Source organism: Sebastes umbrosus, chromosome 4 (genome assembly GCF_015220745.1).
Source record: "Sebastes umbrosus isolate fSebUmb1 chromosome 4, fSebUmb1.pri, whole genome shotgun sequence".
NCBI classification, from domain to species: domain Eukaryota; kingdom Metazoa; phylum Chordata; class Actinopteri; order Perciformes; family Sebastidae; genus Sebastes; species Sebastes umbrosus.
This window is the reverse complement of record NC_051272.1, coordinates 31,182,763-31,196,370: the sequence shown is the minus strand read 5'-3', so window position 1 is coordinate 31,196,370 and position 13,608 is coordinate 31,182,763. Positions and strand designations below refer to the sequence as shown.

The 13,608-nt window shown below is 46.4% G+C and overlaps 1 protein-coding gene and 1 long non-coding RNA gene across 5 annotated transcripts in view; one reads left to right on the top strand and one right to left on the bottom strand.

Moving 5' to 3' along the window:
• The window catches only part of hipk2 (homeodomain interacting protein kinase 2), an 85,744-nt gene that overhangs the window by 48,866 nt on the left and 23,270 nt on the right, over positions 1-13,608 (top strand). For all 4 annotated transcript variants that reach the window (XM_037766701.1, XM_037766698.1, XM_037766699.1 and 1 more), the window contains exons 3-4: positions 11,102-11,225; positions 11,916-12,035. In XM_037766701.1, coding sequence (XP_037622629.1) covers positions 11,102-11,225; positions 11,916-12,035 — 244 coding nt within the window. The remainder of the gene's footprint in view (positions 1-11,101; positions 11,226-11,915; positions 12,036-13,608) is intronic.
• LOC119486544 overlaps positions 1-13,608 on the bottom strand; it is a 29,267-nt gene that overhangs the window by 12,235 nt on the left and 3,424 nt on the right. The window lies entirely within an intron of this gene.

The window sequence follows — 13,608 nt, the reverse complement described above, 5'->3', positions numbered from 1 at the left end:
CAGTCAGTCAAAGCAAGCAGATGAGATTGTGATTGGTTTGGCCAGCAGTTTATACAACTGTCATGCTGGGCTTTTCGACTGAGATGGAATATTACGTTATACTATATATATACAGTCTATTTTGCAGTTTGGGGCCTGGGCTGCCCTGCTCTGTGCTGGACTGATTGAAGTCGAGGAAAAGTCTTTAGCTCACTGAATCCCTTGTACACTCTAATCAAGGCTTCGGTTTTAAGCATCTCTCCGCCACGAGCGGACACAATCTCATCTGCCTGACTGACCGCCTGCGCCCCGTCCACGGAGTGTGCGTCTTGCTGCTTCCCTGTCCGTTTTGGTGAGCGTCTCCGCCGCAGTGACAGGCCTGCCAGCTGGTTAGGCTGGTTGACTGACTGACTGCATGTTAGAATGTGTTATCGTCTGTCTGCATTTCTGCCTTTAGTTCGGCTTCACCCTCTTCTAGCCGGCTCTCCGTGTGACCCACATATTTCCTCCGGGCTTGTTTACAGTGGGGAGTGGAGACTAAACAGAGAATGAGGGTGCGATGGCATCATTCTGAAGGGGTCAACGGCGGCGTTTTAATACTTTCCAAGAAACGTGTCACACTTTTCTCTTCTGAAATATACTTTTTTTTTTGCCAGGATGTGATATCAATTATCCATTTTCAAGTTATTGTTTCCACTAAAAGTGTGATTTTCATGGAGCAGAGCTGCACATGCCTGAGGGTTGGGTCAGTGTATGGCCAGTGGCTGGTAGACTGGCCTAATACTGTCTGACTGTCAGTCTACTACCCTAATAGGGCTGGAGAGACTTGAGGCTCCCTGTTTGCGCCCCTACATCCTCTCTCCAGGCTGTCTGCTGTGCCCGAGAGCATCACTGTATGACAGATACCCATCATTTACCGATCGCAAATCCTTCCCGGCACTCTTCCCTTTGACAAGAGAGGCAGAAGGGACAGAATGTGTGGTTGTGTGTGTGGGTGGGTGGGTGTTGATCGAGAGGGCATCCATCTTCCAGTTGTTGTGCCCACTCCACCCTCTCCGTCTTTCCCTGCCTCATCTCCTTTCTGTCATTTCTCCCTCCACCTCCACCTCCACCTAGTTGAAAGAGGTCCGTCCCTTTGACCCCTGCACCAGGCGATGGGGTATAGTTGGGGGTATAGAGGGTGCTGCAGGGTGGACTGTGTGGACAGCCCGCTGGCTTCAGGTGGAAATGAGATGTATTACTTATAGGATCAGCAGCATGCCGGAGAATAATAATAACCACAGGAAAGAGGTAATTACCAGTCGGGAACGATGAAGCGCTGCACACACGTCTCAGCGAACAACTGGGCTGCGGCGCTGTAGCTGCGCTCATTGTTTGGTTTTTGTAGTTGTTAGCGTTGCTAATGGAAGCTTTGCGAGCAGAGGGAGAAGAAAGAGAGAGAGAGGGCGGGTGGAAGAGGGTACTACAGTGCTTCTCCAAGGGGAGAGAAAGTCTCCATAGCAGGCCAATAAAACATGTGTTTGATGTTCTCGGTTACCTAACTGTAAATCTGATATGTTATCTAATGCTGCTATGAACACAGCCCCATTTGAAAAAAAAACAGCTTGCGTGTAATGCCATCGGGTGATGCCATGTGAGAGAATGTATCCCAACACAACTTCTCACTTCTGTTGAAGTTGAGGTTACCATGGACAGATTATTAGACAATGGGCCTCTGGGCACAGACATGTAAAGGGCCGCCACCCCTCCTACATAAGAATAAGAGCCACCGATTCAAAGAGAGTTGTTTTGCATCTCTTTGTAGTCGTTTTGTGTCCCTTTTTGGTCATTTTGCATCTTTATAGTTTGTTTTGTGTCTCTTGGTAGTAATTTTGCATCTCTTTTTGGTCGTTTTGTGTCTCTTTTTGGTGGTTTTGCTTGTATTTGTAGTTATTTTGATTCTCTTTTTGGTCGTTTTGCATCTCTCTGTAGTGATTTTGCTTCACTTTTTGGTCATTTTGCCTCTCATTTTGGTCATTTTGTATCTCTTTGTAGTCATTTCGCATCTCTTTTTGGTCGTTTTGCATCTCTGTAGTCGTTTTACATCTCTCTGTGGTCATTTTGAATCTCTTTGTAGTCATTTTGCATCGCTTTGTAGTCATTTTGCATTGCCTTGTAGTCGTTTTGCGTCTCTTCGTAGTCATTTTGTGTCTCTTTTTGGTCATTTTGCATCTCTTTGTAGTCATTTTGCGTCTCTTTTTGGTCATTTTGCATCTCTTTCTAGTCATTTTGCATCTGTGGTTGTTTTGCATCTCTCTGTAGTCGTTTTGTGTCTCTTTGTAGTCATTTTACATCTCTTTGTAATTGTTTTTTGCTTCTTTGTAGTCGTTTTTCGTCTCTTTTTGGTCATTTTGCATCTCTTTGTAGTTGTTTTGCCTCTCTTTTTGGTAATTTTGCATCTCTTTGTAGTCGTTTTGCGACTCTTTTTGGTAATTTTGCATCTTTTTGTAGTCGTTTTGCATCTCTTTTTGGTTGTTTTGCATGTCTCTGTAGTTGTTTTTTTGTCTCTCTTTTTGGTTGTTTTGCATCTCTTCATGACTTCCCAACAAGAAATGTGAGCAGTAACTTCAAACAAGAAGCTGTGGCCCAGGGGCTCCCTAACCTGTTTGGCCCCTGCATGGGCCTGTGCCCAGTAATCCGTCCATGGAGGTTGCTAATATGTGTCTGTAAGTCTCCCTGTTGCTTTTCGCATTATCAACAGTCCCAAATCTTTGGATGTCGACCCCTTACCTTCTATAGGCTTTCATGTGCCTTGTTGTAATGCATTGCTAGAGCAACAGGGAATGCTAATACTTTAACAGGTAAAACAGTGACAGCCTCGTCAGCGCTTTCACTGCGCCTTTTTTCTGAGAGTGAGGGGAAAAAAAGAGAGAGGGAGGCCTGTTTTCAGGACCTTGAGCACCAGGAATGTCGCCCCTGCTAAGAGAGTGAGACAACATTTCTCAAGGACTCTGTGAAAAACTTCACCTTGTCCAGATACCCCCCCCACCCCCTCCTTTCCACCCCTGAAACCACCCGGAACACCCAGTCTCTACATTTAAATGCAATCTACTGTCTACATAAAATGTGCATTTACATGAGTACTGCAATGCCTGGCTTGTGCGCTGTGCGGCAATTTCTGATGTGATGGGAGCAGCAGGTGGAGCGGTTGGAGAGGTATAGTGTATATGCATGTGTGTGTGTGTGTGTGTGTCTTGGGTTGGGGCGGGCTCCTGTGAGCCACAGGTGCGCGGTAGGGGATGTAGCTCTGCACATTGATTTCACAGTCAGCGACCACCATGCAATATATCTAGAAAAGTGTTTCTCTATGGTGCATCTTCAAAGAGGCTGTGGAGGGAACTTTTGAGGGCATGAATATGTAGATGAGCACCCCGGGGGAGGAAGGGAGTCATTCACAGCGCCATGCCTGAGCCTTTTACATTAGGCAAGGGCAAAGCGTGGGATGGAGAGAGGGGAAGAGGCAAAGAGACGGGAGGAAAGGGAAAGAAGGGAAGGAGATAGAGGGGAGAAAAGTTAATGGCAGGCTCTTTTCTCATGAAGTGTTTTTTCCTTTTAGCACCGGACGGCTATCTCTCTCCCAAACCAGCATGTCATAACAGTGCTCTCAACATACCCAGTATAAGATCTTATCTACCTCCAGTATACATGCTGCTCTTTACGTATAGCTGCCTGCCTATTGAATAAAACGTAGTTGCATAAAGGCCAATGAGAAAGTCTTTGAAACAGAAAGGAAAGAGATCAAACCCATTACCATAGACTGGCTGACCCCTGTGTGTGTGTGTGTGTGTGTGTGTGTTGTGTGTTTATATGTGTGTGTAAATGCTGCAGGGTTCCAGGGATCCATCAGTCTCCCGTCTGGAGCCAAGCTAAGGGAAGGTCAGCCTGATGGATACATCCTGACATGCACACAGCCTGTGATGTCAGCTGTGTGTGCGTGTCAGCGCCAGTGTGTCCGCATGTGTGTTTATGTGTGTGTGTGTGGGCGCTGGCAGGCCAGCCAAGCGCAGGCACGGTTCAGCAGAGCAGAGGGCGGACAGGCGAGTGGGGAGGGAGCGCTGTAGCCTGGCCTCGGCAGCGCCCTAGTTTGAGGGGTTTGAAGGGGGTTTTGCTGGCACAGGGGTTGTACGGAGGGGGGAGGCTGGGTGAGGTGTAGGGGTTGGCCGCGCTGGCAGAGGGGGGGTGGGTGAAGGGGCTGAGGTGTCGGGGGGTGGGCTGGGGTGGCAGAAGAAAGGCTCCATTCATGAGTCGTGCCATCTCTGGCTCCCAAGGGGACTGGGATCTCATCAATGACCAGGCCAGCTGGGAGGATGTCAGCATGCAGACTCTCTCCCTCCCTCCCTCTCTCCATCTTACCCTCCCTCCTTCTTTTGTCAAGGGCCAGTGCTGTCGGAGCCACTAGCCCGAACACTGAGGCCTCTCATGCAGTTGGGTCCCCATTGAGATCCAGAGAAAGCCTCTGGCTAGCCAGTTGGTTTGCACACCGTCTGTACTCTATTTGACATCCATGGTCTGCAGCGAGGAGCTCACCACCACCCTCCGAGAGGCACCGACTGCGGTAGCCATGCCAACTGGAGATGGGCTAGGTGGGGCACAGCTTAAAGGGTGATAAATTGGCAATGTCAGCTGAATGTAGCTCGCTCAGATGGTACATCCAAGCACCTCGATTTTTAGAGATTACCAGGTGGCAAGAATGACGTTTTTAGCCACGCTATAGTGATGTGGGCTCTTTAGTTGAATGGCAACGTGATCCCCCTGATTTTCCTCTAGTACCACCATGAGGTTCACATTTGTGGCTAACTGTGACTATTGGATGGATTGCCATGAAATTTGGTCATGTCCACTTCAGGACAGTTTGTAGTAACTTTGATGATCGTCTTACGTTACCAGGTCAAAATTTGAATTAGATGTTTTTCACCAAATACCTTCAAATTAAAATTCATCTAAAAGACCTGCTGTACATACAGTAAGTACAGCCTCACAGAGCCCCGAGCATGTTCAGTCTTTGACCCACAAAGAGACATTGATAGACAAAACAGTAATTACTTATTAGCTTAGAGTAAGATATCATTCTTCTGGTGTCTTTTTTGTTTTTAAGTGCTTTAGTTAAGTCTTGAAATACCCCAGAATTCTGTTTAACCTGCAGTATGCAGAATATTTTTTAGCATCATTGGGCAAAAAAATCCATAATAACCTTTCAGGATATTGTAATTCAAGAGTTCTGAGAGAAAACTATACTTCTCCACCTCCTCATGGCTCTGTTTTCAGGCTTTAATCTAGCTCGTGGCGGGACACTTTGGCCAATCACAGGTCATTTCAGAGAGAGAGCGTTCCTATTGGCTGTTCATTCAACGGAGGCAGCTGTCAATCACTCGCGAATTCTGATAAAACGGTCCAATTAGGCAGCGCTGATCAAATATGAATCAATATTCTGTTACTGTAATGCCTATTTCTCTTGTAAAATGTTTTCAGAAACATCTTGTAATGTATTGTTTAGCTGTAAAATGAGAAAGTTTGCTGCGGCTGGTGGGTGGTGCTTGGTATTTCCTCAACTGATCGCAACATGGCTGCTGGGTCACAAACTTTCTTTCATTTTACAGCTAAACAGTACACTACAAGATGTTTCTGAAGTCTGATCAGAGTCTGCGAGTGATTGACAGCTGCTCAGAGATGGCAGGCTCCAACTCGGCTCTGATTGGTTGTTTTCCTCCAATCTGTGAAATCTTGCAGATGCCATTAGGAGCACCAGAGGACACAGAGGCACATCATTTTTTTAATTTCACCTGTCTCATGCATTACTGTCAGGATATAGCGACCGTTTTATAAAAATAACTTTTTTTTATCGTATTTGCTCCAATTCTACCCACTGCTGCTTTAAATTTTGAAATACTTCAGAATTCTGTTAACCGAACAGTCAAAAAACAAAAATGTGCCCACTAAACACCTGGCTGCTCGTGTGCTGATTTCACCTTCACTAGGGATTAACCATGACATCCTATTTAGCATCAAAAACAGAATATCTGCATAAATTGTCAATCTCATGTGCTCTGCCACCTTAGGAAGGAAAAGGGGGGACAGGAAAGGAGCAAGGTTTGTGAGCTGCGCAGATGTGTGTGCTGTTTATCACTGCCAGTGAAAGGCCTGCATCAGCAGCAGCAGCTGTGGGGCGCTTTGCATGCGATGGCAGCGGCGCATTGGTAGGGGCAGATTTGCATTTGTGGTTTCATATCATGAGCAACGACGTTACTCCCTCTCTCTCTTCCTTCCTCTCTCTCTCTCTCTCTCTCTCTCTCTCTCTCTCTCTCTCTCTCTCTCTCTCTCTCTCTCTCTCTCTCTCTCGCTGTCTGACTTTTGCTGAACGGGAGGAGCTTTCTGTGAGAGGCAGAGGAGCCATGAGAACAGCCAAAGTGGAGCACTGGAGCATAACCCAGGAAGGCTCAAGCTGAAATGGATCCAAGCAAAACATCAACACTAGCAAATCTCTCCATCACACACAAGGGCAAAGTCCATGTGGTCACGGCGCACAGCTATATACACATGCATAGAAACGTTGCTCTACAGCTGAATACTAATTCTTGCTCTAATGAAATCTGTTGAAGTTATGAAAGCCATCTTTCTTTACATCAAATGTGGCACTGGGGTCAGTTTTTGGCCTGTTTGTGAGCCAGTATGAATTACATACCACGGTGGTGACTGCCTGGTGTTTGAAGCGACTTAGTTCAGTGTCTCTGTTAAAAAGTTGAAGGTCCTGGGGTCTGCATGTGTCCGCTGGAGTCACAGTGATCTGGAGGACCATCTGATGAAAGAGTTTCCTGTGGCTTTCATCTCCACAATGCGTTTTGATGGGAAGAATTTCCTCGCAGTCGAGCCGAGTCAAAAAACAGCCTCATGTTGTGAGAACAGCCTCTGCCTTTTTGCAGCTTGCAATGGCTTGTACAGATTTTGGGTTTCTCAAAGTCAGATGAGTTTTTTGGAAAACTCGTACTCGCACAAATAAAGCGGTATATATTTAGATGGCTATCAATCGATTCAAATATTTAATTGCGATTAATCACAAATTAATCTGACATCAAAACAAATGAACAAAACAATGACAAATATTGTCCAGAAACCCTCACAGGTACTGCATTTAGCATAAAAAATATGCTCAAATCATAACATGGCAAACTGCAGCCCAACAGGCAACAACAGCTGTCAGTGTGTCAGTGTGCTGACTTGACTATGACTTGCCCCAAACTGCATGTGATTATCATAAAGTGATGTAAATGGGGAGACTCGTAGATATCCATAGAACCCATTTTCATTCACATATCTTGAGCTCGGTCACATGATAGTCACATGATACCGCCAGTGACCCAAGTATTCCACATGTAATCAAACGTAATGTACCTCTCAGCTCATAAGAATAACATCAAGCCCATGGCTGTCATACTTTCTAATTGGCTAGAATTAAATAGAGGCGCCTCTATATAAAAAAACAAAAACAGGATGTACCTCAAACATATATAGGAGCAGGAATCTATACAAATGAGCCCATGGATATAAAACGAGGGTGGAAACAACAGCTATAACTGGAGTCAGTGTCCTCAAAACGTCACTTACTAACTAAGATGTGCCACTAAATTGTACTTAAAGGGAGCTGCAGTGTGCCGACCTTCTTCTACGTTTTTCATTGCTGTCTTCTACCGGTCCAGCACTACGTTTTTTTGATGTGCGCGACCACCTTACATTGTTTGTCACATCCCTTTGAAAATGGACATGCCAGTTTTTCCTCGCCAGAATTTTGTGTAACTTCGTAGCGTTATTTAGGATTACATAGGTTTTCTAGTTTGATATGATATCAGGACCTTCACTATAGCCTTAAAAATGCGTCAGCTACAACCTCCAAAAGAGACAGAATAGTGTCCGGGTCCGCCGGCAGGCTGTCGGATTGTTTTAGAGGGTAACCCCTGTGTATCGATATTTTCTTAAACCCCTAAACTTTTCTAGCGAGCTCGCCTCTCTGTGTGGTGTTCTACCTGTCCACATGTGCGTGCAGCTGTTCCCTCTCCCTTATGTCCACAGTGAAAGTCCAGCCATTCTAGCAGGCTCTTAGAGGAGGATCACGCTGACCCAGGTCCTGCATGGCGTCTCCATCTCTTCACTCCCCAGACCTCGCTGTTCCCTCATGCTATCTATCGCCTCGTAGCAGGCTCCTTTATGCCTCTTTGGCAGCCCCTTGATAGACGTCTGGGCTCATTGTGTGCGAAGGTGTCTTTGTAACGGTGCCCTGAGATACTGTTGCTAGAGTGTTGTCTTGGTGTCTGTTCCACCGCTGCCCTCGAGACCCCAATAACCACCTTCTGTGACAGGAGCTCCTCACCGCTCCCTCCCCCTCATTTGCTTTATTTGTGTCTCTGCCTCTCTTGAACTCTCTCGTTCTGGTTTTTTGTTTCTCTTATCTCATCGTCTGTCTTCGTGGCGTCTTCTGCCTTTCTATATTAGACACATCTCAGTATACAATGAATCGCCTGTGCCCTCTTTTCATTTTTTTTTGTCAGCGAGCAGTGAATAGAGGGGCAGGGAGCTACAGTTGGAAATTAGCTTTTAAGTATGTGAGGTATGTTCATTCATTCTCCTCCAAACCCCCCCCCAGCTGCCCTTGGACCACTCCCCCCCCTCCCTACAGGCGTATAAAGTCCTATAGCGTCCCCCCATGCTGTTTTCCACATTCTCTGTTTCCCTGGTACCTACAGTTCCATCGGGACCGAGGCCAGGCCCCCTCTGCGACCGAAACCCTGCCAGAGCCCGCCAAGGCTTAGGGGGGAGCGCTAGCCTGGTTACCATGGCCACGGCAATCAACATTGTGATCTCGGCCATGAATGAGAAACTTTCCGAGATCCTGTGATCTGTGTGTCATGCTGTTGATATGTTACTAATAGATAAAGAAGGATTTGTTTCAGATTTATAGTGATAGAGTGACTAGATTTCACCAGTAGGTAACATGTTGGACCAGAAACGTCCCCGCCATATGTTGATGATGGCCAGAAACCCACTTGAAAAGGGCTTTGGATTGTTCGAGAGCGGAGTCACTGTGTTCCTGGTTATTTTAAGCCCCATCAGAGACGTGAGCTCACAAGAAGCGCATTAGTCTTTCTGACAGGATATAAAACATGTTGAATGGAAGTTGGCAATTGTCTTGGACTGCAGAGCTGCTCAAATAACCGAAGCAATGTTTCTCTTTTTTTTATCAAATCATAGATATTTATCTCCTCTTCCACTGAAATGATCTCTGTGGGGATCACTGTGTGACTGGGAAAAGCCAGTGTTCAGGAATTAAGCACTGGCATTATTGTCTGAAATGCAACCTACTAAAAGCTTCGCTCTACAAAACATTGATGTTGCTTGTATTTTCTTGGCGTAATTGCTTCCACATTGCTTCGTGGCCATGGACCGTGGTACTCCGTGGTCCTACCAGAGATGGGGCTCAGCGATTGGTGCTCCTGCACGCTTATCTATCAGTTATCTTGCAATGTGGCACCTTGGAAACTGCCTAGACACGTGATATGAAAAAGGAACACCCTACAAGGCTACATGGAGTGATCAATGTTAAGATAACATAACGTAGCCTTCAGACGAAGATTGATGGATCGATTGTCTGTCTGGCAAATGTGTGTTTGCGTGCAATACAAAATGTGTACTTCTGTGTGGGGCTGTCCGGAATACCACTTATTGGGCTTCGAAGATTTGGTCACAAATATACGTATTCGAAGCTTCACGGAGCAGCGCTACAGGCGGGCATGTTCTTCCGTCTGTCTCCATCTCCTCCTGTTTCAGTGGCTAGGACAGCTGCTGCTACACTACTGTACACACACGCAACTCTACACACAGCATAAAGCGATATCCATCTGTGAATAACTATACAACCATTATAATGGCGGCTGTGGCTCAGAAGGTAGAGCAGGTCGTCCACCAATCGGAGGGTCGGTGGTTCGATACCCAGCTCCTCCGGTCACATGACGATATGTCCTTGAGCATAACACTTAACCCTAAATTGCTCCCGAAGGCATAGCCATCGGTGTGTGAATGAGTAAGGAGTATGGAGTATGGAGTACGGAGATTAGATCCTGATGGGCAAAGTTGGCACCTTGCATGGCAGCATCTGCCATCAGTGTATGAATGTGTGTGTGAATGGGTGAATGCTGACATGTAGTGTAAGGCGCTTTGAGCGGTCGGAAGACTAGAAAAGCGCTATATAAATGCAACTCCATTTACCATTTACTCCATTTATCTGTAACCGCTTATCCTATTGAGGGTCGCGGGGAGGCTGGAGCCGATCCCAGCTGGCATTGGGGCGAAGGCGGGGTAAAACCTGGACAGGTCGCCAGACTATTACAGGGCTGACACATAGAGACAGAAAACCATTCACACTCACATTCACACCTACGGGCAATTTAGAGTCAACGATGAACTTGACCTGCATGTCTTTGGACTGTGGGAGGAAACCGGAGAACCCGGAGAAAACCCATGCTGACACGGGAGAACATGCAAACTCCACACAGAATGATAATGAATTATTTTGTGGGATTATTCCTTATTTCATGGGCCATTTGGGGATTTATACATTATTATTACATACTTATACATAAATAATATATATATATTTTTTTAAAACTAAGCATTCGAAAAGTGATTTTGAGGTTGATTACCATGGCAACGGACGAAGCTTCGAAGCATCCGGGTCAGCCCTACTTCTGTGTTGTCTAATTAGATCTCGTTGGCTTCGGGAATGTTAATATAAATTTGTGGACCGTCTCCAGCTCACTCCTTCATATGCGACGTTGATTATTTCCTCTTCTGACCCCGTGCGTACCAGACTGGGCTGCCCTCCATAAGCTCAAAGAAAAGTGTGAAAAGAAGCTCCTCGCCGTGCCTTTGCAGATATGACTTTATATTGAAAATGGCAAAGCAGTCATGTCACAGTTATAATAGCATGTCTCATTTTTCTGAGTCGGTCACAGCAGAATCCTGTTACAGCTCCAGCTCTGCTCAGTATGGTCTCATACATTTATGTCTAACAATGTATGTGTGTTTCCTCTACCCACAGGGCTCCGGAGATCATCCTGGGCCTGCCGTTCTGCGAGGCCATAGACATGTGGTCCCTGGGCTGCGTGATAGCCGAGCTCTTCCTGGGATGGCCCCTCTACCCTGGAGCCTCAGAGTACGATCAGGTAACACATAATGGATGCTTGGAACCTCCAAAACCGTCTTCCTGACCTCTTAGCAACAATGATTGTGTGCATCTGGGCGCTCGCATACCCATGAATCTGAGGGCGGTTATGTGTGCATTTGTGTGTGTTCTCTCTCCGTGAGTGTGTTTGGGAGGGTGAGATGCTTCTCCTATCCCCCTGACAGCCCCCGATGATTCTTGCGCAGCCTCCCTGTTTATCTGAACAGATGCCACAGAGCCACTTGTCCAATTAGCGCAGCCCCTGTGCTCCAGAGCAAGACATCGCCGCATTCCCCCCCCCCCCTTCTCTATCAGTCAGACGAGGGCTCAGTGGGAAAACCTTGAGCGAGTTGCGCTCCATCACCGAACAAGCTCGCCTGATTTTTCACAAGCCCCCGAAAAACTTAGCAAAGTGTCTCATTTACAAGTCTCAAATCAGTCTACGGCTCTCGAGCTGAGGTCATGTTTGGGGTGCTACGCACATTGCAGCCAGATGAGTCTGGAGTAGTTAATGTCGGCCTAGATTTTCAATCTGCCAAAAAGACCATCAATCCTAAAGTTTGGGGCATTTTTTTTTTGTCATCAGTAGGACGGGTTCGCCGTCCTCCCCAATTCAATACAACATAATATGGTTCAATCATGCATATGATGCGAAAAGTCTCTAATGCCGATTTCATCTTCTGTCCTGCAGATCCGGTACATCTCTCAGACACAGGGTCTACCTGCAGAGTATCTGTTGAGTGCGGGGACAAAGACCACCAGGTTCTTCAACAGAGACCCCGACTCCACCTATCCTCTCTGGAGACTCAAGGTACGGCTGATTGAATGATACAGACGCATGCACACAAACACACAAACTCCCTCCGGTAGCATCAAGAACATCCTTCTAGGAGCAGGTGATATTTTTGCCAGCAATGTCTGTAATATTATTACACGGCTTTGTTGAATACGGGACTCATGTTAATACCAGGTCTGAACAGGGCCTTACAAAAACAAGACACCGCTCTCGAACACTGGTTTCCGTGTTTCATGGACCCACCCACATCCCCACCCACCCGCCATAATTTATTCTACGTCACTAGCTCTGAGCGATGCATATTCACGTGGGTGCGTTTACATTGCAGTCAGTACAGACTACATGGCATACAAATGAAACGTTGTAATTGCACGCTAAATACCTTGCGCATTATCGTGCCTTTCATACGCCTTTGTCGTGCGAACAGGCTGCATTAATATTCTCCCAAAACTCTGACACCCTCTGTGTGAGGCATTGACGGCGCTGACTGTAAACAAACTCAGAGGGTAATGAGAGCAAAATGGATCTGTGTGAGAGGATTCGTCAAATGGAAGCCCAGCCTGATGAATCCAGCTCTAACCCCTCCCACTGTCCCTCCATGTAGGCCACTCAATAAGGAAGTCCGCTCCTTTTCTTTTTTTACCCTCATTAACTTGAGTTGAACTTTTGTTACTTGCTGAGTTCTTGACTGTGTGGAACTGCAAATACTGATCCACCTCCTGCAGGGTGTGGCGTGTCTGCTCCGCCTGTGCCCATAGGATTGACCTTTTTCCAAAGTTTGTTTATTTCTTATGAATCCCATCAACATACCACACTGACAACACTGATGATGATAATTGCCCATTAACTGAAGACATATAGCGACATAGAGTGCATAATGTACATGCTCTCGAGCCATGGGCTTTTAGCAGTTGTCAGGTAAAAGTTGCGCAACCTTGTCATGTTTTTGCTCAAATTCAAGAATGTCTCAGTACTCTCTGGAAAACTGTATGACCTAAATGGGCTTTAGGGGGTCCTGGAGATAAGACTTAACAGCAGCATTGTGGGGAAGACACCGAGCTTGCACTTGACACCACTGCTGTAACTCCTCTTGATTTTCTAGTGTCTTTGCTATGTGGAAAATCAAACGTCAAGCATCCTGACCGCTTTTTTTTTCCACTCCGAAGAGTGATTGCTCAGCTTTAATTTGACCTTGCCATGTGTTTCCACGCAACAGCAGCTGCATCGCTTTGCTGACTGTAATTAAAAACTATCATGTGTTCAGTCAGGAGGTTTGCTATAGTCGTCTCCGATTAGTTTTGGGTACGTTTTTAAATCCCCTTGAAAAAGAAACAATCACGTGTTTATACTTGTGTCTGAAAATGTGTGTCCATGTGCGCTCGTGTGAAGCGTGCATGTGCGGTTTTATATTCTGCATATTGTCACAGTGATATAGCGTGCGCCTCCGCGTGCCGCCTCCCCCGTCTTCCCCGGCTGCTAGATGAGTGTTTGTGTGCTACCCCGGGGTTGCTCGGAGGGCGAGCCGAGTCCTGCTGCACATCAACAACAAGAGGCTGTAATGAGCCAAATGTAAATAGTGCGTTTCCAG